General features: G+C 44.4%; 2 protein-coding genes and 1 pseudogene across 2 annotated transcripts in view; all 3 read left to right on the top strand.

The window, feature by feature from the left end:
* LOC119358158 (ubiquitin-60S ribosomal protein L40-1-like) overlaps window positions 1-16,218 on the top strand; it is a 116,539-nt gene extending 100,321 nt beyond the window's left edge. Inside the window, exons 2-4 of the mRNA XM_037624837.1 lie at window positions 13,870-14,194; window positions 14,553-14,766; window positions 15,875-16,218. Coding sequence (XP_037480734.1) covers window positions 13,870-14,194; window positions 14,553-14,766; window positions 15,875-15,974 — 639 coding nt within the window. The 3' untranslated portion in view covers window positions 15,975-16,218. The remainder of the gene's footprint in view (window positions 1-13,869; window positions 14,195-14,552; window positions 14,767-15,874) is intronic.
* Window positions 16,219-21,327: 5,109 nt separating this feature from the next.
* LOC119358157 lies at window positions 21,328-22,496 on the top strand (annotated as a pseudogene).
* Window positions 22,497-22,857: 361 nt separating this feature from the next.
* The window catches only part of LOC119356463 (protein FAR1-RELATED SEQUENCE 5-like), a 5,733-nt gene continuing 3,636 nt past the window's right edge, over window positions 22,858-24,954 (top strand). Inside the window, exons 1-2 of the mRNA XM_037623418.1 lie at window positions 22,858-23,061; window positions 23,139-23,519. Of these exons, the coding sequence (XP_037479315.1) occupies window positions 23,000-23,061; window positions 23,139-23,519 (443 nt within the window). The 5' untranslated portion in view covers window positions 22,858-22,999. The remainder of the gene's footprint in view (window positions 23,062-23,138; window positions 23,520-24,954) is intronic.

Below are 24,954 nucleotides of genomic sequence, written 5' to 3'. Positions count from 1 at the left end.
TTTCAATAATTTCATTCTCTTCTAACCCTAGCAAGTTGTTCATCAAGAAATTCACCTAATGGCACAGTATTATCAAGCATAGAAGTAGTTTCATCATAAGCATCATGCATAGCAGAAGTGACATCATCAATAACACGCGACATATCAGAATCAATAGCAGGAGTAGGTGTCACAAGTTTACTCAAAACAAAAGGTGGATCAAGTGCAGAGCTAGATGGCAGTTCCTTACCTCCCCTCGTAGTTGAGGGAAAAATCTTGGTTCTTTCATCTTTCAAGTTCCTCATAGTGATCAACAGATATAAATCCCCAAGTTACTCGAAGAATAGAGCTATGCTCCCCGGCAACGGCGCCAGAAAATAGTCTTGATAACCCACAAGTATAGGGGATCGCAACAATTTTCGAGGGTAGAGTATTCAACCCAAATTTATTGATTCGACAGAAGAGGAGCCAAAGAATATTCTCAAGTATTAGCAGTTGAGTTGTCAATTCAACCACGCCTGGAAAACTTAATATCTGCAGCAAAGTATTTAATAGCAAAGTAATATGAAAGTAACAGTGACGGTGGCAAAAGTAACAGTAGCAGTTTGGTAGTAATTGTAACAGTGGCAACGGTAAAGTAACTAAGCAAACATCAATATGTGAAAAGCTCATAGGTATTGGATCAGTGATGGATAATTATGTCGGATGCGATTCATCATGCAATAATTATAACATAAGATGACACATAACTAGCTCCAGTTCATCAATGTAAACTTGCATGGCAGCGGGGTCCTATTGGAAACTAAGGGATATAAAGGCCTCCTTTTAATAGAGTACCGGACCAAAGCATTAACTTAGTGAATACATGAACTCCTCAAACTACGGTCATCACCGGGAGTGGTCCCGATTATTGTCACTTCAGGGTTACTGGTGAAGGAAATATGCCCTAGAGGCAATAATAAAGTTATTATTTATTTCCTTATATCATGATAAATGTTTATTATTCATGCTAAATTGTATTAACCAGAAACATAATACATGTGTGAATACATAGACAAACAGAGTGTCAATAGTATGCCTCTACTTGACTAGCTCATTAATCGAAGATGGTTATGTTTCCTAACAATGAACAAAAGAGTTGTTATTTGATTAACGGGATCACATCATTAGAAGAATGATGTGATTGACATGACCCATTCCATTAGCTTAGCACAGGATCGTTTAGTATGTTGCTATCGCTTTCTTCATGACTTATACATGTTCCTATGACTATGAGATTATGCAATTCCCGTTTGCCGGAGGAACACTTTGTGTGCTACCAAACGTCACAACGTAACTGGGTGATTATAAAGGAGCTCTACAGGTGTCTCCAGAGGTAAATGTTGGGTTGGCGTATTTCGAGATTAGGATTTGTCACTCCGATTGTCGAAGAGGTATCTCTGGGCCCTCTCGGTAATGCACATCACATAAGCCTTGCAAGCATTGCAACTAATGAGTTAGTTATGAGATGATGTATTACGAAACGAGTAAAGAGACTTGCCGGTAACGAGATTGAACTAGGTATTGAGATACCGACGATCGAATCTCGGGCAAGTAACATACCGATGACAAAGGGAACAACGTATGTTGTTGTGCGGTCTGACCGATAAAGATGTTCGTAGAATATGTAGGAGCCAATACGAGCATCCAGGTTCCGCTATTGGTAATTGACTGGAGAAGTGTCTCGGTCATGTCTACATTGTTCTCGAACCCGTAGGGTCTGCACGCTTAAGGTTTCGATGACAGTTATATTATGAGTTTATGAGTTTTGATGTACCGAAGGAGTTCGGAGTCCCGGATGAGATCGGGGACATGACAAGGAGTCTCGAAATGATCGAGACGTAAAAATCGATATATTGGACGACTATATTCGGACATCCAAAAGGATCCGAGTGATTCGAGTATTTTTCGGAGTACCGGAGAGTTACGGGAATTCGCCGGGGAGTATATGGGCCTTATTGGGCTTTAGGAGAAAGAGATAGGAGAGGTTGGGAGCCCCCCCCCCCCAAGGCCTAGTCCGAATTGGACTAGGGGGAAGGGCTGCGCCCCCTCCTTCCTTCTCTTCTCTTTTCCCTTGCCTTGACTCCTACTCCTACTACATGGAAGGACTCCTAGTTGGACTAGGAAAGGGGGAATCCTACTCCCGGTGGGAGTAGGACTCCCCTAGGGCGCGCCATAGAGAGGGCCGGCCCTCCCCTCCTCCACTCCTTTATATACAGGTGCAGGGGGCACCCCATAGACACACAAGTTGATCCACGTGATCATATTCTTAGCCGTGTGCGGTGCCCCCTTCCACCATAATCCTCGATAATATTGTAGCGGTGCTTAGGCGAAGCCCTGCGATGATAGAACATCAAGATCGTCACCACGCCGTCATGCTGACGGAACTCTTCCTCGACACTTTGCTGGATAGGAGTCCGGGGATCGTCATCGAGCTGAACGTGTGCTAGAACTCGGAGGTGCCGTAGTTTCGGTGCTTGATCGGTCGGGCCGTGAAGACGTACGACTACATCAACCGCGTTGTGCTAACGCTTCCGCTGTCGGTCTACAAGGGTACGTAGATCACACTCTCCCCTCTCGTTGCTATGCATCACCATGATCTTGCGTATGCGTAGGAATTTTTTTGAAATTACTACGTTACCCAACAGTGGCATCCGAGCCTAGGTTTTGTGTGTTGATGTTATATGCACGAGTAGAACACAAGTGAGTTGTGGGCGATATAAGTCATACTGCTTACCAGCATGTCATACTTTGGTTCGGCGGTATTGTTGGACGAAGCGGCCCGGACCGACATTATGCGTACGCTTACGCGAGACTGGTTCTCCCGACGTGCTTTGCACAAAGGTGGCTAGCGGGTGACAGTTTCTCCAACTTTAGTTGAACCGAGTGTGGCTACGCCCGGTCCTTGCGAAGGTTAGAACAGCACCAACTTGACAAACTATCGTTGTGGTCTTAATGTGTAGGTAAGATTGGTTCTTGCTTAAGCCCGTAGCAGCCACGTAAAACTTGCAACAACAAAGTAGAGGGCGTCTAACTTGTTTTTGCAGGGCATGTTGTGATGTGATATGGTCAAGACATGATGCTAAATTTTATTGTATGAGATTATCATGTTTTGTAACCAAGTTATCGGCAACTGGCAGGAGCCATATGGTTGTCGCTTTATTGTATGCAATGCAATTGCGTTGTAATGCTTTACTTTATCACTAAGCGGTAGCGATAGTCGTGGAAGCATAAGATTGGCGAGACGAAAACGGTGCTACGATGATGATCAAGGTGTCGCGCCGGTGACGATGGTGATCATGACGGTGCTTCGAAGATGGAGATCACAAGCACAAGATGATGATGGCCATATCATATCACTTATATTGATTGCATGTGATGTTTATCTTTTATGCATCTTATCTTGCTTTGATTGACGGTAGCATTTTAAGATGATCTCTCACTAATTATCAAGAAGTGTTCTCCCTGAGTATGCACCGTTGCGAAAGTTCTTCGTGCTGAGACACCACGTGATGATCGGGTGTGATAGGCTCTACGTTCAAATACAACGGGTGCAAAACAGTTGCACACGTGGAATACTCAGGTTATACTTGACGAGCCAAGCATATACAGATATGGCCTCGGAACACGGAGATCGAAAGGTCGAGCGTGAATCATATAGTAGATATGATCAACATAGTGATGTTCACCAATGAAACTACTCCATCTCACGTGATGATCGGACATGGTTTAGTTGATTTGGATCACGTAATCACTTAGAGGATTAGAGGGATGTCTATCTAAGTGGGAGTTCTTAAGTAATATGATTAATTAAACTTTAATTTATCATGAACTTAGTCCTGGTAGTATTAGCATATCTATGTTGTGGATCAATAGCTCGCGTTGTTGCTTTCATATGTTTATTTTGATATGTTCCTAGAGAAAATTGTGTTGAAAGATGTTAGTAGCAATGATGTGGATTGGATCCGTGATCTGAGGTTTATCCTCATTGCTGCACAGAAGAATTATGTCCTTGATGCACCGCTAGGTGACGGGCCTATTGCATGAGCAGATGCAGACGTTATGAACGTTTGGCTAGCTCAATATGATGGCTACTTGATAGTTTAGTGCACCATGCTTAACAGCTTAGAATCGGGATTTCAAAGACGTTTTGAACATCATGGACCATATGAGATGTTCCAGGATTGAAGTTAATATTTCAAGCAAAGTCTCCAACAAGTTCTATAGCTAAAAGATGGAGGAGAATCACTCAACTAGTGAGCATGTGCTCAGATTGTCTGGGTACTACAATCACTTGAATCAAGTGGGAGTTAATCTTCCAGATAAAATAGTGATTGACAGAATTCTCTAGTCACCATCACCAAGTTAGTAGAACTTCGTGATGAACTATAATATGCAAGGGATGACAAAAGTAATTCCCAAGCTCTTCGTGATGCTGAAGTCGACGAAGGTAGAAATCAAGAAAAACATCAAGTGTTGATGGTTAACAAGACCACTAGTTTCAAGAAAAGGGCAAAGGGAAGAAGGGGAACTTCAAGAAGAACGGCAAGCAAGTTGCTGCTCAAGTGAAGAAGCCCAAGTCTGGTCCTAAGCCTGAGACTAAGTGCTTCTACTGCAAAGGGACTGGTCACTAGAAGCGGAACTACCCCAAGTGATTGGCGGATAAGAAGGATGGCAAAGTGAACATAAGTATATTTGATATACATCTTATTGATCTGTACTTTACTAGTGTTTATAGCAACCCCTCAGTATTTGATACTAGTTCAGTTGCTAAGATTAGTAACTCGAAACGGGAGTTGCAGAATAAACAGAGACTAGTTAAGGGTGAAGTGACGATGTGTGTTGGAAGTGGTTCCAAGATTGATATGATCATCATCGCACACTCCCTATAATTTCGGGATTAGTGTTGAACCTAAATAAGTATTATTTGGTATTTGCGTTGAGCATGAATATGATTTGATCATGTTTATTGTAATACGCCTATTCATTTAAGTAAGAGAATAAATTGTTGTTCTGTTTACATGAATAAAACCTTATATGGTTACACACCCAATGAAAATAGTTCGTTGGATCTCGATCGTAGTGATACACATAATCATAACATTGAAACCAAAAGATGCAAAGTTAATAATGATAGTGCAACTTATTTGTGGCACTGCCGTTTAGGTCATATTGGTGAAAAGCGCATGAAGAAACTCCATGCTGATGGGCTTTTGGAATCACTTGATTATGAATCAGTTGATGCTTGCGAACCATGCCTCATGGGCAAGATGACTAAGACTCCGTTCTTCGGAACAATGGAGCGAGCAACAGATTTGTTGGAAATCATACATACTGATGTATGTGGTCCGATGAATATTGAGGCTCGCTACATGTATCATTATTTTCTGATCTTCACAGATGATTTGAGCAGATATGAGTATATCTACTTGATGAAACATAAGTCTGAAACATTTGAAAAGTTCAAAGAATTTCAGAGTGAAGTGAAAAATCATCATAACAAGAAAATAAAGTTTCTACGATCTGATCGTAGAGAAGAGTATTTGAGTTACGAGTTTGGCCTTCAGTTAAAAACAATGTGAAATAGTTTCACTACTCACGCCACCTGGAACACCACAATGTAATGGTGTGTCTGAACGTCATAACCGTACTTTATTAGATATGGTGCGATCTATGATGTCTCTTACCGATCTACCACTATCGTTTTGGGGTTATGCATTAGAGACAGCTGCATTCACGTTAAATAGGGCACCATCTAAATCCGTTGAGACGACACCGTATGAACCATGGTTTGGCAAGAAACCTAAGCTGTCGTTTCTTAAAGTTTGAGGTTGCAATGCTTATGTGAAAAAAGTTTCAACCTGATAAGCTCAAACCCAAATCGGAGAAATGTGTCTTCATAGGATATCCAAAGGAAACTATTGGATACACCTTCTATCACAAATCCGAAGGCAAGACTTTTGTTGCTAAATTCGGAAACTTTCTAGAGAAGGAGTTTCTCTCGAAAGAAGTGAGTGGGAGGAAAGTAGAAAACTTGATAAGGTAATTGTACCTTCTCCCTTATTGGAAAGTAGTTCATCACAGAAATTTGTTCTTGTGACTACTACACCAATTAGTGAGGAAGCTAATGATGATGATCATGTAACTTCAGATCAAGTTACTACCGAATCTCGTAGGTAAACCAGAGTAAGATCCGCACCAGAGTGGTACGGTAATCCTGTTCTGGAAGTCATGTTACTAGACCATGACGAACTTGCGAACTATGAGGAAGCGATGATGAGCCCAGATTCCGCGAAATGGTTTGAGGCCATGAAATCTGAGATATGATCCATGTATGAGAACAAAGTATGGACTTTGATGGATTTGCCCGATGATCGGCAAGCCATAAAAATAAATGGATCTTCAAGAGGAAGACGGACGCTGATAGTAGTGTTATTATCTACAAAGCTAGAATTGTCGCAAAAGGTTTTCGACAAGTTCAAGGTGTTGACTACGATGAGAGATTCTCACTCGTATCTATGCTTAAGTCTGTCCGAATCATGTTAGCAATTGCCGCATTTTATGAAATATGGCAAATGGATAAACAAAACTGAATTCCTTAATGGATTTATTAAAGAAGAGTTGTATACGATGCAACTAGAAGGTTTTGTCGATCCTAAAGGTGTTAACAAAATGTGCAAGCTCCAGCGATCCACCTATGGACTGGTGCAAGCATCTCAGAGTTGGAATATACGCTTTGATGAGATGATCAAAGCATATAGCTTTATACAGACTTGCGGTGAAGCCTGTATTTACAAGAAAGTGAGTGGGAGCACTACAACATTTCTGATAAGTATATGTGAATGACATATTGTTGATCGGAAATAATGTAGAATTATTCTGCAAAGCATAAAGGAGTGTTTTGAAAGAAGTTTTTCAAAGAAAGACCTCGGTGAAGCTGCTTACATATTAAGCATCAAGATCTATAGAGATAGATCAAGACGCTTGATAAGTTTTTTTTCAATGAGTACATACCTTGACAATATTTTGAAGTAGTTCAAAAATTGGAACGGTCAAAGAAAGAGTTCTTGGCTGTGTTACAAGGTGTGAAATTGAGTAAGACTCAAAGCCCGACCACGACAGAAGATAGAAAGAGAATGAAAGTCATTCCCTACGCCTCAGCCATAGGTTCTATAAAGTATGCCATGCTGTGTACCAGATCTATTGTATACCCTACACTGTGTTAAGCAAGGGAGTACAATAGTGATCTAAGAGTAGATCACTGGACAGTGGTCAAAATTATCCTTAGTGGAATAAGGAAATATTTCTCAATTATGGAGGTGACAAAAAGGTTCGTCGTAAAAAGTTACGTCGATGCAAGTTTTGACATAGATCTGGATGACTCTAAGTCTCGATCTAGATACATATTGAAAGTGGGAGCAATTATCTAGAGTAGCTCCGTGCAGAGCATTGTAGACATAGAATTCGCAAAATACTTACGGATCTGTATGTGACAGACCCATTGACTAAAATTATCTCACAAGCAAAACATGATCACACCTTAGTACTCTTTGGGTGTTAATCACATAAACAATGTGAACTAGATTACTGACTCTAGTAAACCCTTTGGGTATAGGTCACATGACAATGTGAACTATGGGTGTTAATCACATGGTGATGTGAACTATTAGTGTTGAATCACATGGCGATGTGAACTAGATTATTAACTCTAGTGCAAGTGGGAGACTGAAGGAAATATGCCCTAGAGGCAATAATAAAGTTATTATTTATTTCCTTATATCATGATAAATGTTTATTATTCATGCTAGAATTGTATTAACCGGAAACATAATACATGTGTGAATACATAGACAAACAGAGTGTCACTAGTATGCCTCTACTTGACTAGCTCGTTAATCGAAGATGGTTATGTTTCCTAACAATGAACAAAAGAGTTGTTATTTGATTAACGGGATCACATCATTAGAAGAATGATGTGATTGACATGACCCATTCCATTAGCTTAGCACACGATCGTTTAGTATGTTGCTATTGCTTTCTTCATGACTTATACATGTTCCTATGACTATGAGATTATGCAACTCCCGTTTGCTGGAGAAACACTTTGTGTGCTACCAAACGTCACAACATAACTGGGTGATTATAAAGGAGCTCTACAGGTGTCTCCAAAGGTAAATGTTGGGTTGGCGTATTTCGAGATTAGGATTTGTCACTCCGATTGTCGGAGAGGTATCTCTAGGCCCTCTCGGTAATGCACATCACATAAGCCTTGCAAGCATTGCAACTAATGAGTTAGTTGCGAGATGATGTATTATGAAACGAGTAAAGAGACTTGCCGGTAACGAGATTGAACTAGGTATTGAGATACCGACGATCGAATCTCGGGCAAGTAACATACCGATGACAAAGGGAACAACTTATGTTGTTATGCAGTCTGACCGATAAAGATCTTCGTAGAATATGTAGGAGCCAATATGAGCATCCAGGCTCCGCTATTGGTTATTGACCGGAGAAGTGTCTCGGTCATGTCTACATTGTTCTCGAACCCGTAGGGTCCGCACGCTTAAGGTTTCGATGACAGTTATATTACGAGTTTATGAGTTTTGATGTACCGAAGGAGTTCGGAGTCCCGGATGAGATTGGGGACATGACGAGGAGTCTCGAAATGATTGAGACGTAAAAATTGATATATTGGACGACTATATTCGGACATCGGAAAGGATCCGAGTGATTCGGGTATTTTTCGGAGTACCGGAGAGTTACGGGAATTCGCCGGGGAGTATATGGGCCTTATTGGGCTTTAGGAGAAAGAGATAGGAGAGGTTGGGCGCCCCCCAAGGCCTAGTCCGAATTGGACTAGGGGGAAGGGTTGCGCCCCCTCCTTCCTTCTCTTCTCTTTTCCCTTGCCTTGACTCCTACTCCTACTACATGGAAGGACTCCTAGTTGGACTAGGAAAGGGGGAATCCTACTCCCGGTGGGAGTAGGACTCCCCTAGGGCGCGCCATAGAGAGGGCCGGCCCTCCCCTCCTCCACTCCTTTATATACGGGTGCAGGGGGCACCCCATAGACACACAAGTTGATCCACGTGATCATATTCTTAGTCGTGTGTGGTGCCCCCTTCCACCATAATCCTCGATAATATTGTAGCGGTGCTTAGGCGAAGCCCTGCGACGGTAGAACATCAAGATCGTCACCACGCCGTCGTGCTGACGGAACTCTTCCCCGACACTTTGCTGGATAGGAGTCCGGGGATCGTCATCGAGCTGAACGTGTGCTAGAACTCGGAGGTGCCGTAGTTTCGGTGCTTGATCAGTCGGGCCGTGAAGACGTACGACTACATCAACCGCGTTGTGCTAACGCTTCCGCTGTCGGTCTACAAGGGTACGTAGATCACACTCTCCCCTCTCGTTGGTATGCATCACCATGATCTTGCGTGTGCGTAGGAATTTTTTTGAAATTACTACGTTACCCAACAACTGGATCATAACACATAGTAGGTGACTATTGACTTGCAAGATAGGATCAAGAACTCACATATATTTATGAAAACATAATAGGTTCAGATCTGAAATCATGGCACTCGGGCCCTAGTGACAAGCATTAAGCATAGCAAAGTCATAGAAACATCAATCTCAGAACATAATGGATACTGGGGATCAAACCCTAACAAAACTAACTCGATTACATGATAAATCTCATCCAACCCATCACCATCCAACAAGCCTACGATGGAATTACTCACGCACGGCAGTGAGCATCATGAAATCAGTGATGGAGGAAGGTTGATGATGACGATGGCGACGGATTCCCCTCTTCGGAGCCCCGAATGGACTCCAGATCAGCCCTCCCAAGAGAGATTAGGGCTTGGTGGTGGCTCTGTATTGTAAAACGCGATGAATCCTTCTCTCTAATTTTTTCTCCCAAAATGTGAATATATAGAGTTGGAGTTGAGGCCGGTGGAGTCTTAGGGGGCCCACGAGATAGGGGGCGCACCCCAGGAGGGTGGGCGCGCCCCCACCCTCGTGGATAGGGTGTGGGCCCCCTAGTGTTGATTCTTTCACCAGTATTTTTATAAATTCCAAAAATATACTCCGTGAAGTTTCAGGTCATTCCGATAGCTTTTATTTCTGCACAAAAATAACACCATGGCAATTCTGCTGAAAACAGCGTCAGTCCAGGTTAGTTCCATTCAAATCATGCAAGTTAGAGTCCAAAACAAGGTCAAAAGTGTTTGGAAAAGTAAATACGATGGAGACGTATCAGTCCTGAAAGGTTACTGAGAGCAGGCCAATCATTGATGGTTACAAACAGCAATGCATGCAGGTGAAATTCCTACTGTCTGTGCTCATCCCACACACATACTCTGTTTCCATTCCATAGTTGTAAAAGTTCTTCAACTAATGGCCTTAGATACACATCAATGTCGTTGCCGGGTTGCTTAGGGCCTTGGATGAGAACTGGCATCATAATGAACTTCCGCTTCATGCACATCCAAGGAGGAAGGTTATAGATACATAGAGTCACGGGCCAGGTGCTGTGATTGCTGCTCTGCTCCCCAAAAGGATTAATGCCATCCGCGCTTAAACCAAACCATACGTTCCTTGTGTCACATACAAACTCCTCCCAGTACTTTCTCTCAATTTTTCTCCACTGCGACCCGTCAGCGGGTGCTCTAAACTTCCCGTTTTTCTTACAGTCCTCTCTATGCCATCGCATCAACTTGGCATGCTCTTTGTTTCTGAACAGACGTTTCAACCATGGTATTATAGGAGCATACCACATCACCTTGGCAGGAACCCTCTTCCTGGGGGGCTCGCCGTCAACATCACCAGGGTCATCTCGTCTGATCTTATACCGCAATGCACCGCATACCAGGCATGCGTTCAAATCCTCGTACACACCGCGGTATAGGATGCAGTCATCAGGGCATGCATGTATCTTCTGCACCTCCAATCCTAGAGGGCATACGACCTTATTTGCTACATACGTACTGTCGGGTATTTCATTATCCTTTGGAAGCTTCTTCTTCAATATTTTCAGTAGCTTCTCAAATCCTTTGTCAGGCACACCATTCTCTGCCTTCCACTGCAACAATTCCAGTATGGTACCGAGCTTTGTGTTGCCATCTTCGCAATTGCGGTACAACCCTTTTTTTGATCCTCTAACATGCGATCGAACTTCAGCTTCTCCTTTTCACTTTCGCACCGTCTCTTTGCATCAACAATGACCCGACGGAGATCATCATCGGGCACATCGTCTGGTTCCACTTGATCTTCAGCTTCCCCCGTTGCAACATCACCGTATTTAGGGGGCACATAGTTGTCATCATCCTCTTCTTCTTCGATGTCTTCCATCATAACCCCTATTTCTCCGTGCTTGGTTCAAACATTATAGTGTGGCATGAAACCCTTATAAAGCAAGTGGCTGTGAAGGATTTTCCGGTCAGAGTAAGACTTCGTATTCCCACATATAGGGTATGGACAACACATAAAACCATTCTGCTTGTTTGCCTCAGCCACTTCGAGAAAATTATGCACGCCCTTAATGTACCCGGAGGTGCGTCTGTCACCATACATCCATTGCCGGTTCATCTGCGTGCATTATATATAATTAAGTGTGTCAAAACCATTACAGAACATCATGAATAGATAGGTGACCAAATTAATAGAAGTTCATCATCATATTAAAACCAAAGTACATACATAGTTCTCATTGAACAACATATAGCTCTCCAGAGCATCTAATTAAACCATACATTGAAACTATGTAAAAAAAATCAATACAACAACAAATGCGATCATAATCGTAACCAAGGTAACAATTGATCCAACGGCATAATGATACCAAGCCTCGGTATGAATGGCATATTTTCTAATCTTTCTAATCTTCAAGCGCATTGCATCCATCTTGATCGTGTGATCATCGACGACATCCGCAACATGAAACTCCAATATCATCTTCTCCTCCTTTTTATTTTTTTCCTTCAAGTAATTGTTTTCTTCTTCAACTAAATTTAACCTCTCGACAATAGGGTCGGTTGGAATTTCCGGTTCACATACCTCCTAGATAAAAAAAATCGATGTCACGTTGGTCGGCATAATTGTTATAAACAATAAATGAACCAAATAGTTATAAAAGATAATATATACCACATCTGAATCATATACAGGACGAGGGCCGACGGAGGCGAATACCAAAACCATCGTACTATATAATAACAAACAATAATAAAAGTAAGAAAGTGCAATCATAACCGCAACCAAGGTAACAATTGATCTAAATCATACAGGTAATAATTTTTTTCTTTTAGAAAGAAGATACAACAAGAGGCTCACCACGGTGGTGCCGGCGACGAGATCGGCGCGGGCGATCGACGGCGGTGAAGACGGGGACGGGGCGTGATGGACCGCTAAACCTAGACAAATCTTGAGGAAAATGGAGCTTGGAGGTCGAGTTTGGAGAGGAGAAAGCTTAAGTAGTGTGGCTCGGGCATTTCATCGAACACCTCATGTGCATAGGAGGTGAGCTAGAGCACCACAAAGCCCTCCCCTGGCCGGCCAGAAAAAAACAGAGCAGTGGAGTGCTTTACTCGCGGGCGAGGGGGTATATATAGGCACCTCATTGGTCCCGATTCGTGGCTGAAACCGAGACTAAAGGGGGGAACCGAGACTAAAGGCCCCCCTTTGGTCCCGGTTCCAGCCACGAACTGGGACCAATGGATGTGGGCCAGGAGCGAGGCCCATTGGTCCCAGTTCATGTCTGGAACAGGGACCAAAGGGGACAGATGAACCGGGACCCATGCCCCACGAGGCCCGGCCGGCCCCCTGGGCTCACAAACCGGGACGTATGCCCCCATGGGTCCCGGTTCGTGACTGAGCCGGGACCAAAGGGGACAGATGAACCGAGACCAATGCCCCACGAGGCCCGGCCGGCCCCTCAGCTCACGAACCGGGATGTATGCCTTCATGGGTCCCGGTTCGTGACTGAACCGGGACTAATGGGCTAGCCAGGCCTGGACCAAAGTCATGTTTTCTACTAGTGTCGAGTTTGGGCCTGGATTGCGTCTGGAAATGTAGAAACGCTATAATCTTTGACATATAGAAATTATGTGATCCTATGATGTTTGTGAAACTGATGTGTAATTAGATCAATGATTGGTCTGTTTTACAAATAAAGGATCCAGAGGCAAAGTTCTTGACCCTGAGAACAAAGCAGTTTGCTATTTCTATCTCCCGTTTGAATTTGTAGTCTAGCTGTTGAGCCCTGGTGTGTGTGTAATGGAACCTAGTGATATATTTCGCTTTCGTCTAGCTTAGAGTGTGTGTGGTGTGAGTTGTACTTTCGAAAACCTATGGTTCCGGTAATTAAAATAGGAGAGGATGGCCTCTCTTTTGCTCAAAAAAATAAACTACTTATCATTTAAAAAGGGGGAATTTGTTATTAAATCTGGTAAATTGTGACAAAAATACTTAAATCTTAGATAGTGTCGCAAACACATTTTAATATGATAAATAGCACCAGTAATATACTTATATTGTGTCGAGAGGTTCAGATTGACACTTCGCAAGGTTTGACTGTTCATACTAGTCACCAATTTATTTATTTTTGAGTTGGTATTACCGGATATTAATCGGCCAAGAAATGCTCAAACGGATGCTGCGAATATAGGAGCCATGTTTGGAATTCATAAATGCAAAATAATTTCCACAAGAGTTGGACGAGTTTGCTTTCAAGACATTGTGAGATCATATTTTTCAGAATTTTTCCCAGATGAATCAGACATTTGGGGCAGATCTTTTCCCAGATGAATCAGACATTTGGTTTGGGCCTTTAATGGGCCAAAACTGTAGAGAGTGGCCGCGCAGCCCTGTTCCTCCGACCGAGCCCCGGGCTTCGCGGCGACGGGGCCTCACTCGCTCGCTAGGGCTTCCATAGATTACGTAGCGGCTGCGTCGTCTCCTCCTCCACTCCGCTCTATAAAAGAGCCCTGCGTCCGCGGCGCCACTCCACTTCCACCACCACCGCCCGGCGAGAGGAGAGCAGAGGAGGAGCGAGCAGCCGGCGGCGAGATGATGCAGATCTTCGTGAAGACGCCGACCGGGGAGACCGTGACGCTCGAGGTCGAGAGCTGCGCGGCCGTCGACAGCGTCAAGGCCAAGATCCACGACAAGGAAGGTACGCGCGCGCCCTGCGCCTTCCGCACATGACGGCCTCCGGTCGCCTTCGCCGCCGTCGGTTGTGTTGCTCCTTTGTTCGATCGATGGTCTTGCCCCGGTTCAGAGCAGATCGACCTCCGTGACTACCTTTTCTTGGGTTAGAAAATAAAATATCATGGCTTCTCCGCTAGCTTGTCCGGCGGGTTCCGTAATCTGATGTTGGATTGCCTTGCAATTGACCTCGCGGTAGGACAAATTAGCCACCTTTTCTACGCCATCTGCCCGGATCTGAGCGGATCCTCTGTTTCTTGCTCGATTTTACAGTTTGTGGTGCTAAACTAACTGCGGACGCTGTGTTGGCTTCAATATAATCGCAGGTATCCAGCCGGACCAGCAGCGCCTCATCTTCGCGGGGAAGCAGCTCGACGATGGTCGCACCCTGACCGACTACAGCATCCACAAGGAGTCCACGATCCACCTCGCGCTGCGCCTCGTCGGCGGTGGCAAGGGCGGGTTCTACCCCACCAGGATGGAGCCTAACCTGCGCATGCTCGCGCTCAAGTACAGGCAGCACAGGCTTGTGTGCCGCAAGTATGTTCTATTCCTTGGACCATTTCTTTCACTATACATGGATTTGCCGCTGTTACATGCATGTCTGGATCACTATGAATGATACAAGCTTGTGAATTGAGATGTTTCCATTGTGGTCTGTTCAATGGGGGGATCACCGTATGTCTGTGTGGTCAATTTGGATCCATGAACTAGCTTATTGTCTTCTTCTTTTTTAAATAAAGGAGGTTAAACTAGCTTATTGTCATACCTCTTATCAAGTACAGATCGATATATGCTTCTGTTGCATGCATGCTCTGTTTGTATTTATGTGGATGTGTCTATGCATGTTAAAAGCTTGTGAATTGTGATGTTTCTCTTGTACTCTGTTTGATGGGGATGGATGCATATGTAGATCATATCTCCATGTGGTTTGGATCCAGGGAACTACTAGCTCATTAGCATACTCTCATCAAGTACTAGATCGATGGACCATTTCTTTCACGATTCATAGATATGCAGTTGTTTACATGTTTGTATCTGGATGTCTATGCATGATAGAACTTTGTGAAATGCGGTGTTTCTTTTGTGGCCTGTTCGATGGGGATGGATGCATATGTAGATCATATCTCTGTGGTTTGGACCCAGGGAACTAGCTTATTAGTTAGCATACTTTTAATCAAGTACTACTTGGACGATTTCTTTCACTATATATACATCAATATACTGTTGTTGTTTACATGCATGTTTGTATCTGGATGTCTATTAAAGCTTGTGAAATGCCATGTTTGATATTGTGGTCTGTTCAATGGGGATGGATGCATACTGTTGTTGAGGTGTAGATGGACTATTTCTTTCACGATTCATCAGTATGCAATTGTGTACATGTTTGATATTTGTATCTGGATGTCTATGCATGATAGAAGTTTGTGAAATGCCATGTTTCTTTTGTGAGCCGTTCGATGGGGATGCATGGATGCGTATGTAGATCATATCTCAGTGTGGTTTGGATCCAGGGAACTAGTAGCCTATTAGCATACTTTCAACAAGTATTAGTATTAGTTGGTGCCTTACTCTATTTGCCTTATCACAATAAGTACTAGTCGTTCACAAGATTATATCCTAACTTGTCCATGATTTTGCATTACAGGTGCTATGCACGCCTGCCCCTCAGGTCTGCCAACTGCCGCAAGAAGAAGTGCGGCCACAGCAATGACATCAGGCCCAAGGAGAAGCTGCGCCCCCACTGAAGCGTTGGAAACATAACTAGGTGACATGCGATAGCTGGATTAACTGGGAATTCAAAGTTCGGTTCGAGTCTTAGTTTCAGTTAAATGTTGCTTCTGGAATCTAGAACCCTATGCTCTTGTATCAGTTTCTCTCGTAGTACTGTCCAATTTGCTCTTGCATGAATGATGAAATTAATCAGGTATTTGAGGTCTACTAGCTTGAATGGATGATGAAGTCAAGTAATGCTCTTGCTTTCTATATTTCTGTCATCTGTGCACTATGGTTGAATCAAGTTTCTCCTGGCAGCATATTCTGCTAATTACTCCTACTTGGGAATTGCATGGTTTCGTCGTCCAAATCAAAATATGCAACGCTGCATTTTCTGCTGCATCTCTATCTGGTGTAGCATGAGCACTGTTAAAACTCTGAAGTACAAATTTGTTAGGAAACCAAATGCCACCTGCATGCAAAACAGAGTTGCAGTTCTGAAATCACATTGCATTGTCACCTTCACTGAATCCATCTATGCAGTAGTTTCATAGATGAAATTTCCACCGTCGTCCACCGGGTACATTTCGTCCAAGGGAAGGGACCATACTCCGGTGCTATTAATAGTTGCAGCCCCCTTGTGTCCATGGAGGGAACTTGAGAATTAGGAAACTGTACAGTTACAAGACATATTACCAAGCATGGAAACCTGAACCTGAATGTAAATGTGGCAGGACTGGCTAATTTGTGGCGCTTGATTCAGAGGTCCATCGTTAGCATAAACAGCAAGGACCATGTCATGTTCAGTACTAGTATCTCAGGAATCCACATTTTATAACAGCTTCTATTATATGCACTTGGGAGCCTTGGACTTTGAGTTTCAGGATAATCTGAGGGATCAGGGACGTGCACTTTTGAGTTTCAGGATAACCAACGCCAAAAGGATGCCAATGTGAGAACGAAGTAGACCCTCACTTAAGGAAACAGAAATAGGTCTTGCTTCGGTACGCCCCACTTCAGAATTTTGAATTGGGTAAATTCATTCTAGAGAATTACCATGTACATTGCCAAATCACCCACCTATGCCCTACATGGCCGACACCCATTTGCATTGCCTTCTCTTTTTTATGTTTATTTTTCATTTTTCTATTTATTGTTATGATGATTATTATCATTTTCCTTTTTATAATAAATATAAATGTTAAAAAATAAATAAATAATTTAAACACATGAACACTTTGTAAAAGTAAATGACATTTTTAAAAAGGTAAATACTTTTTTTAGTTATACGAACATTTCAATAAATATGTTAACACTTTTAAAAGTTACATGAATATTTTTTGAAAGCTGTCATCATATTATTAAGATAGATCTTTTTAGTTGCATGAATATATTTTGGAATGCATGAACATTTTTTAAAGTACACAAAAAAATTACATGAATTATTTTTGAAAATTTGTGAACACAACTTAAAAATGAATTTTTTTAGAAGTACATGGATATTTATTTATTAAATTAATTCTAATATATTATTTTAACCAAAATCACTAGTTAAGGGGATAAATGATACTCTCTCAAAGGTTACTGTCAAACCACCCTGGTGGCAAGCGCCCCTTGTCGCCACCAGAGAGTTTTGGTGTTCTTTCATGCCACAAAGAAGATGGGAAGATGTTGTGTCGCTTTGTTTCGTGAGATCTAAATTCCAAAAAAAAAAAATTGTGAATCGAGCGCTCAAATTACAAACCTTTTTCACGGTTGTATTACTTTCGTTGAACTTTTTGAAACTAGACCCCATTTTGAATTTTTTTTCTATAAAGAGACCTGTCTTGATGGTTTCAATGATATTTTTTTCAAACGCAATATGTACTCCGAAAAATAATAAACTTTTGCTCCCGGCAATATTATAGGTGTACTTGAAACTCCGACAAAAGTGTGTTACGTCGCCAAAACACACATGTGCTTTGGTGCGAAGCGTGCAACAAACCCATTGGAGTGTGAAGTACAACTTCACCATGCAGCATACCTTTACAACTCACACATCCATGATTCCCACACGAAGCACATGTCGTCCACAGGTAGCACAACCCATGCATTATACTTCGACGTATTAAAGTACATGAGAAAAAACATGCAGTAAGAAACCAGAAAACAAAAAAAAAACATTGAAGCACTTCACTTGCCTCACTTTGTGCGCTCCATGCCAAGCCACCACGCGGCACACCATCCAAGCACCCCATCCTCTGATAAGTCCACCGAGGGGCATCCCTAGTTAGAACCTGTTTGAGATTGCTCCGCTTCGTAAAATTCAGTTTCGTTTTAAAAAACAGACCCAAAAAGGGCGGCTTCACGATGTTCCACTACGCAAAAAAAAAAACTGAAATGTGGGGTACAACTGCCTATTTTTTGTGAAGCTCTTCAGGGGTTCGAAAAGAACTCTAGTTCATAGAGTCCTCATGGTGTTGAGAGAGAATTATCAGTGGATATCCCTTTGTTTCTTCCCATGTCACCCAATTAAATAGACTTTTCCCATCAAAATTTTCCATTCTTAAATTGGAGCTAACAGGAAGACCAAACAAGATAAAATGCTCTTTGGTGGAGTTGGAACTCCTGGGAGGAATTACTCCAAAGTGGTTTTGTTGGAGGGAAGTTGATTTTGATGGTGGGGCAGTCCCAAATAGGCTCTTAGTTATTGTCTAGTTTAACAAAATTCCAGAAAAATGCATTTATCTTAATGAGCCACAATGAGTGCAACACGGGCAATTCTAGGCTATTGCTAAGTGACGCATAGCACAAACAAACTTATTTTATATTTTTGGATAAAAGAAAACTTAGTTTTTTTGCGGGTAAAAGAAAAGTTAGTTGATGCTCATAACGATGGGAAGTGCCATACGCCCAAGCGTGCATCATGTGAGTAGGCCCATTTTCTGGGTATCCAGGCTGATTTTTGACGGTTTGGTTTCTTTGTATTACTTTCATTAGGCAAGGTACTTATGTTTTGTGCTCGTTTTTTTTTATTTCAGGTTTTTTAATTGTTCTTCTCATTTTATTTTATTTTTCACTTTTTGTACATATGGATATTACTTAAATTATATGTCGAACATTTTTAAAAATATGTGACAAAACCTTTTCAAATACACGGTGCACAAATTTTGAATACATGATTAAATTTTTGAACACTTGATGGATATTTTTCAAATACACGGCAACCAATTCAAAATTCACAACGATCATTTTTCAGACATTTTTTTGAATAACAACATTTCCTTCTCAATTCTTAAACTTGCTTTTACCAAAAAAATAAGGAATAAAGAAATAATGTACTGGTTATTAATAAAAAATGTACTATAAATAGAAGATTGAATGGGTATACAGAATGTACGTACATACGATGCCATACAATATGAGTTTCCATAAATGTACAAAAGACTGTCATGCCCTTCTTAACAAAGAAGCTCTAATTCACACTGTTGATTGTCAAATGGGGTAAACTGAAACAGAACATGCAAGTAATATGTCACACTAATCAGTTGCTTGGAAAAAAAAATGAGACTCTGTATTTGCTGCCACACATGGAAACAGTAGAACCATAGATGGAATTTGTTTAGGAGCATGTAAAACAGAGTCGAAGCACTGAAATCGCTTTACCTTGTCACCTTGGCAGAATCCATGCTTGTTGCCACATATATACAGTACTGCCAGCCCTTGCCGATCAGATCATACGGTAGCGCCTTGGTAGATGAAATTCCGGGGACCATACTAGGAGAACTTGTGTCCACAACTGGAGAATTAGGAAACTGTGCAGTTACAAGACATACAAAGCATGGACACCTGAACCTGAATTTAAATGTGGCAAGACATATCCATGCTTGTTTCTGGCACCTGATTCAGAGGTCCATAGTTACAGCAGGGAGATGGATTTGTGCACTGCCGCGTAATCTAATAGCGTAAACATCACAGCCCTTAACCGTATCTAGTCTAGAACCGCAAGGACCACGTCATGTTCAATACTTTCTCTTTAAACTAATATAAAAACGTTTAGATCACTACTTTAATATTCTAAATATTTTTATATTAGTTTACGAAGGGAGTACTAGTATCTAGTGTAAAACCGCAAGCCGCATAACCGCCTTTTTTTTATGTATCCGAAGGATTCAACACATGCACTTTCTTGAGATAAAGGCCTACTCAGCCGAGTTGCGACCCGTATCTTCAGTGAAAAGTGAAAATGAACAATCTTGCCAAACTTGGTGGTCAGCAGCGAGCCAGGTAGTACTTTGAGTCTCTTCTTGGAGCAGCTATCGTTCTGTTCTGTTCTCTTGGGTAGGCGACTAGAAACCCTAAGCCGCGGCCAGGAGGGTCCCTCCGCTTCGTTGTTCCGGCGGCTCCCCTGCGTCGGCGACCTCGGTCGTCGGTGGTGAGGGGAGTAGCCGGAGCTACTCGTCTGGATCATGTAGCTTTAGATTATGCCTTAATAGCTTAGGTTTTTCGGTTGCTCATCGTCTTTGTTTCGGCGACAGCGATGGCGGCTCTGAATAAAGAAACTTTAGATCTGTCCCCAACGAGACAATCGGTTCTATGGATGGGGATAGATTTGAAAATCAGTCTTCAAGTGAGGATGGTGTGGCAGCTGCGTCATTCTTGTGGTGGACCTGTGTCCTCGGGCTCCGCCGTTGCGACGACGTTTGCTCCAACGCCGACGCGGAGCTTGGTAGGTAGTCCAGGAGTTATCTGCATCGACAACATCTGAAAGACGAAACGTGTGCTGGGTTCGTGTTTGATGGATGGCAGATATGGTTTCCTCCTTTGACATCACATTCGTGGTGGAGTGTCAGATCTGGAGTTCGATGACGCGTCCGGAGCGTTGTTCCGGTCTTATTCGTTCAACGACGATGACTTCATTTTTGGTGAGGCACCTTGGAGGTCCATAAAACTGCATATCAGCGACGGAGCCGCGTGAAGCTCAGGTGAGAAGGGGATCCGTTATTTTTTCCTTTGGTGACTTCTATGGTGGTGCCGGAGGCAGATGACGGACATTGATGTCAAACTCAAAGATATTATGTTATCTTTTCAGTTTTACCATATTCACTTTTACTTGACTTATACTTTGATTTTTATGATATAAATGAGTCATATTTTATCATGAAAAAAAAGACAGCTAGCCAGGTAGACTTGCCAAAACGAACGATGTTCATCAGGAATTCAGGACACGGCCGAGGACTTTGCGATTTCTGATCTGATCCGCGCACCAAAAATGGAAAGATGCAAGTTTCAGGAAGGATGTGATCGGAGTCCAACCCGGCCGGCGGCTCCGTCGCCTTCCTACAAAAAGGCCCTCCACCCCCCGGAACAAACCCAACACCCAACCCGTGAGCACGACAAGCGATCATGGGGAGCAGCACGTCGTCCACCCGCCGCGCCGGCGCCGCGAGCAAGGCGCAGCGCTCGCGCGTGGACTTGAAGACGGCGCGGGGATCCCACGAGGGCACTCACGTGTTCGAGATCTCAGGCTACAGCCTGTTCCGGGAGCGGCTGGGAGAACGCGGGAGCGTGTCGTCGGCCGAGTTCGCCGTCGGAGGCCACGACTGGCAGATCCAGTTCCGCCGAGAGCTTCTCAAAGACTACGCGGCGGTGCTCCTCCTGCTACGGAGCAAGAACGGGGACGCCAAGGTGAGGGCATCCTTTCGGCTCAGCCTGGTGGACGTCACCGGGCGCTCGCCGCCGCACACGATGGCGAAGACGCACGAGTTCGATACCGGCGGCAAGAGTTTCTCCACCGGCTTCTACCGGTTCATGGAGAGGGGCGAGCTAGAGGCGTCGCCTTACCTTCGCGACGACCGCCTCACCATCGAGTGCGTCATCAGCATTCTCAAGGACGCGAGGCCGTTCGTCGATGACGTCGCCGACGCCGAGGTGCCGCCGTCCGACATCGCGGCGCATCTCGGGAAGCTGCTGCAGGGGAAAGAGGGCGCCGACGTGGTTCTCGAGGTCCAAGGGGAGGCCTTCCACGCCCACAAGCTCGTGCTCGCGATGCGGTCGCCGGTCTTCAAAGCGGAGAGCTGTATGGCGCCATGAGAGGAGAAAAAGACACGGGTCGTATCACCGTCATCGACATGCAGCCGGCCGTGTTCGAGGCCCTGCTCCATTTTATCTACACCGATTCGCTGCCCGCCATGGTTGATCCTGGCCGTGATGACTACAAAGAGATTGTTATGCATTTGTTTGTCGCGGCGGATCGGTATGCCATGGAGAGGCTCAAGGTCATATGTGAAAGCATCCTCTGTAAGAACATTCATGCAAAGACCGTGATGACCTCGCTAGCCTTGGCTGATCAGCATCGCTGCAACAGGTTGAATGATGCTTGCATTCAGTTCATTGCCTCCTTGGATGCAACGGAACTGGATGATGTGATAGCGAGCCAAGAGTATGCTGAGCTCAAAGCAACATCTCCTTTGGTTTTAGTTGAACTGTTGGAGAAGACGAATAGGCTCGGCAAATCAAAGTCGTCAGTTCATATTGGTAGTTTAGTGCAAACAGTAAGATATATCAGGATGTAAGTTAGTTTTACTTAGTAGGCTCGATCGGCAAACAAAGTCTTCATTTCATATTGGTAATTTAGTCGCATAAATAGCAACTTGATATAGTAGTACTTCTCTAACGAGTGTCTTGATTGGAAAAAATATGTTTGGTGCTTCAGGAAGAGAAGTAGTTTTGTTTTGCCAACTATTTTATCGATAAAGCCTTTTACTTCCGCGTTCCGTTCACAGCGGCTATCCCAACCGCTCGCGAGCGCGTGTGGATCCATGCTTGTGTGGACCCGCAGCCCATGTGGCAATTCTCTCCGACCCCACCTCACATCTTTTCCTAAACAAATACGCCAGGAATACAGAGACCATTCCTACCATACATATTCAGATACGAGCGGCGGCCCATACCTGTGCTGTGGAAACGACCCCACCCTGTGGGAGGAGCAAACCATTCAAAATTTGAACAGCTCCCAGTTCCTGACTAGAGCTCCGAGATTTCGGAGAGAATTCCGCAAAAGATCTCCCGTCCGGCGATGGATACGCCGCCGCCACGGATGGTCCTCGCGCCTGGATCGTTCACCCAACTACTTCTAAGGTATGCTCAAACCCATTGTCAATCCATTCAAATCTTTGTTCCTCAACGATTCATCTCGCATGCCCTCCGGCGGACAGCTTCTCCTCCATCCCTTCCCAAGATCCAAATCTCTGTTGGACCCAGCAAGAAGAACAAGAGTATGTGGGAGAGACAGATTGGACGGAGGGCGGAAACCATTGCGGGGGCGGCATCGACACCGAGGATCAATTTCAGTCCTCTCCCACCATACCAGATCCAACTTCCCCCATCTATGAGGCCGACGGCGAGGTGAATTGTGAGAACGACGATGCCAAGCTCCGCTCGCCAACGCCAGAGCTCCGCTCGCCAACGCCAGAGCTCGATGGATACACTTGGTCAGGAGATGAATGCTTGGAGTCGCCGTTGTCAGAGAAAACCAACAAGCCAAACCTGGTTCAGTCAGACCAATCTCGTCCTAACCAATGTCCATGGAAGAGAAGGTAACCACATCTGCCGCTTAGGTCTCCATGTTCTTTTCCTTTGCATCCTGTTGAATGCTTTGTGGTTACCGATTACAAGGAGTTGCATACTGCACTAACTTATCAGCGATTACAGTCAATATGGTGGTTTTTTCAGTGAAAGAAACTGTGTCTATATGCAACTCCAATCACTGCAATATTTACATTGCAGTAGAGGAAGCTGGGACTGAATCTGTTTTTTGGACTTTGGATTCTAATCTGGGTTACATACTGAACTTTTTGGTCTGAACCATTTGTAGCTTGTGTGCATATCTCGTTAATCATATAACATTGAGCAGCCATAAAGTTCAGAACTCCATGAACTGGTAACTGCTGTATGTGCAGTATGGTTAGTTTTACATGCGAGGAATTATGGGTTGTGACAGCTTTTTATGGTCATCTAGGACTCCAAATAGCTCTGCAAAAATCATATTGAAACTTAGTCTTTCATGAAGATGCAGATAAGATTCGCCACATAACTCAGTCTTGACGAAAAAGGGTTTCCCCCCGCTTTGTATTCCAAAGCAACCAACCGATACATCCAAGGATAGGTGCTGGGGCGGAAGCAGCACAATCACACCCAAAAGAAACGAAAGAGAAACAACAAAAGAAAAGAATGCCGACAACGGCGGATCGACGGAAACGAAGAAGCTTCACAACCACTGCGCTCACCGAGGGTCTCCCACCAAGCTCCAAGGCTCCGAAGCACCGGTACCAATCAGCACCTCAAGAGGGACCGCGACGAAGACGACGCTGCTGCCAAGGGTTTCCCCCGGTACCCGACGAGGTGAGGGGAAGGGTCGCCCCTGACGCCCTCCAGGAAGGTCCGGCGACACCCACCGGCGTCGCCGCGTCGGTGTCGGACAGGCCGACAGGGGTTTCCCCCGATCCCAACCTTCACCTCGGGTGCTCCAGAGCCTGCCACCAAACCGACCACCAACTTGCGCCACCATGGTCAAGAAGCCTCCACGCCGTCTCACCACGGCACCACGAGGTGAGGTCTGCACGACAAGGGATAGGAGCCGGGACTAGGGGCCGCGGCACCGTCGGCACGCGGGAGGGCACAACCTCCACCGTCAACAACGGTAGCCGACCGGACACACAAGAAGGAGCTTACCAGGCCCGTGTGCCCACAGGCCCGGCCGGGAACTCCATTCCCGGACAGCTCCCGCCATCGCGCTGCAGCCGGCATGCCATCGGCATCGCCGCCCCTCATCCAAGCCGCTCCTCCTCCTCACCACACAGACGACGACGAAGCCACGCCGGAGAGCCGGCCCGGTAGGACCCAGATGAGGCCCGCCGGGCCCAGATCTGGGCCGGGGTCGCGACGACGGCCACCCAGCACCACCACGCCGCCCCGCCGCCAAGGAGCGGCGCCGACACCACGCCAGCCGCCGGCCGCCGCCGCAGGGCAGCC

Source organism: Triticum dicoccoides, chromosome 2A (assembly GCF_002162155.2).
Source record: "Triticum dicoccoides isolate Atlit2015 ecotype Zavitan chromosome 2A, WEW_v2.0, whole genome shotgun sequence".
Lineage (NCBI taxonomy): Eukaryota > Viridiplantae > Streptophyta > Magnoliopsida > Poales > Poaceae > Triticum > Triticum dicoccoides.
Note: the sequence above shows the minus strand (reverse complement) of the source record. Positions and strands in the feature narration are given on the sequence as shown.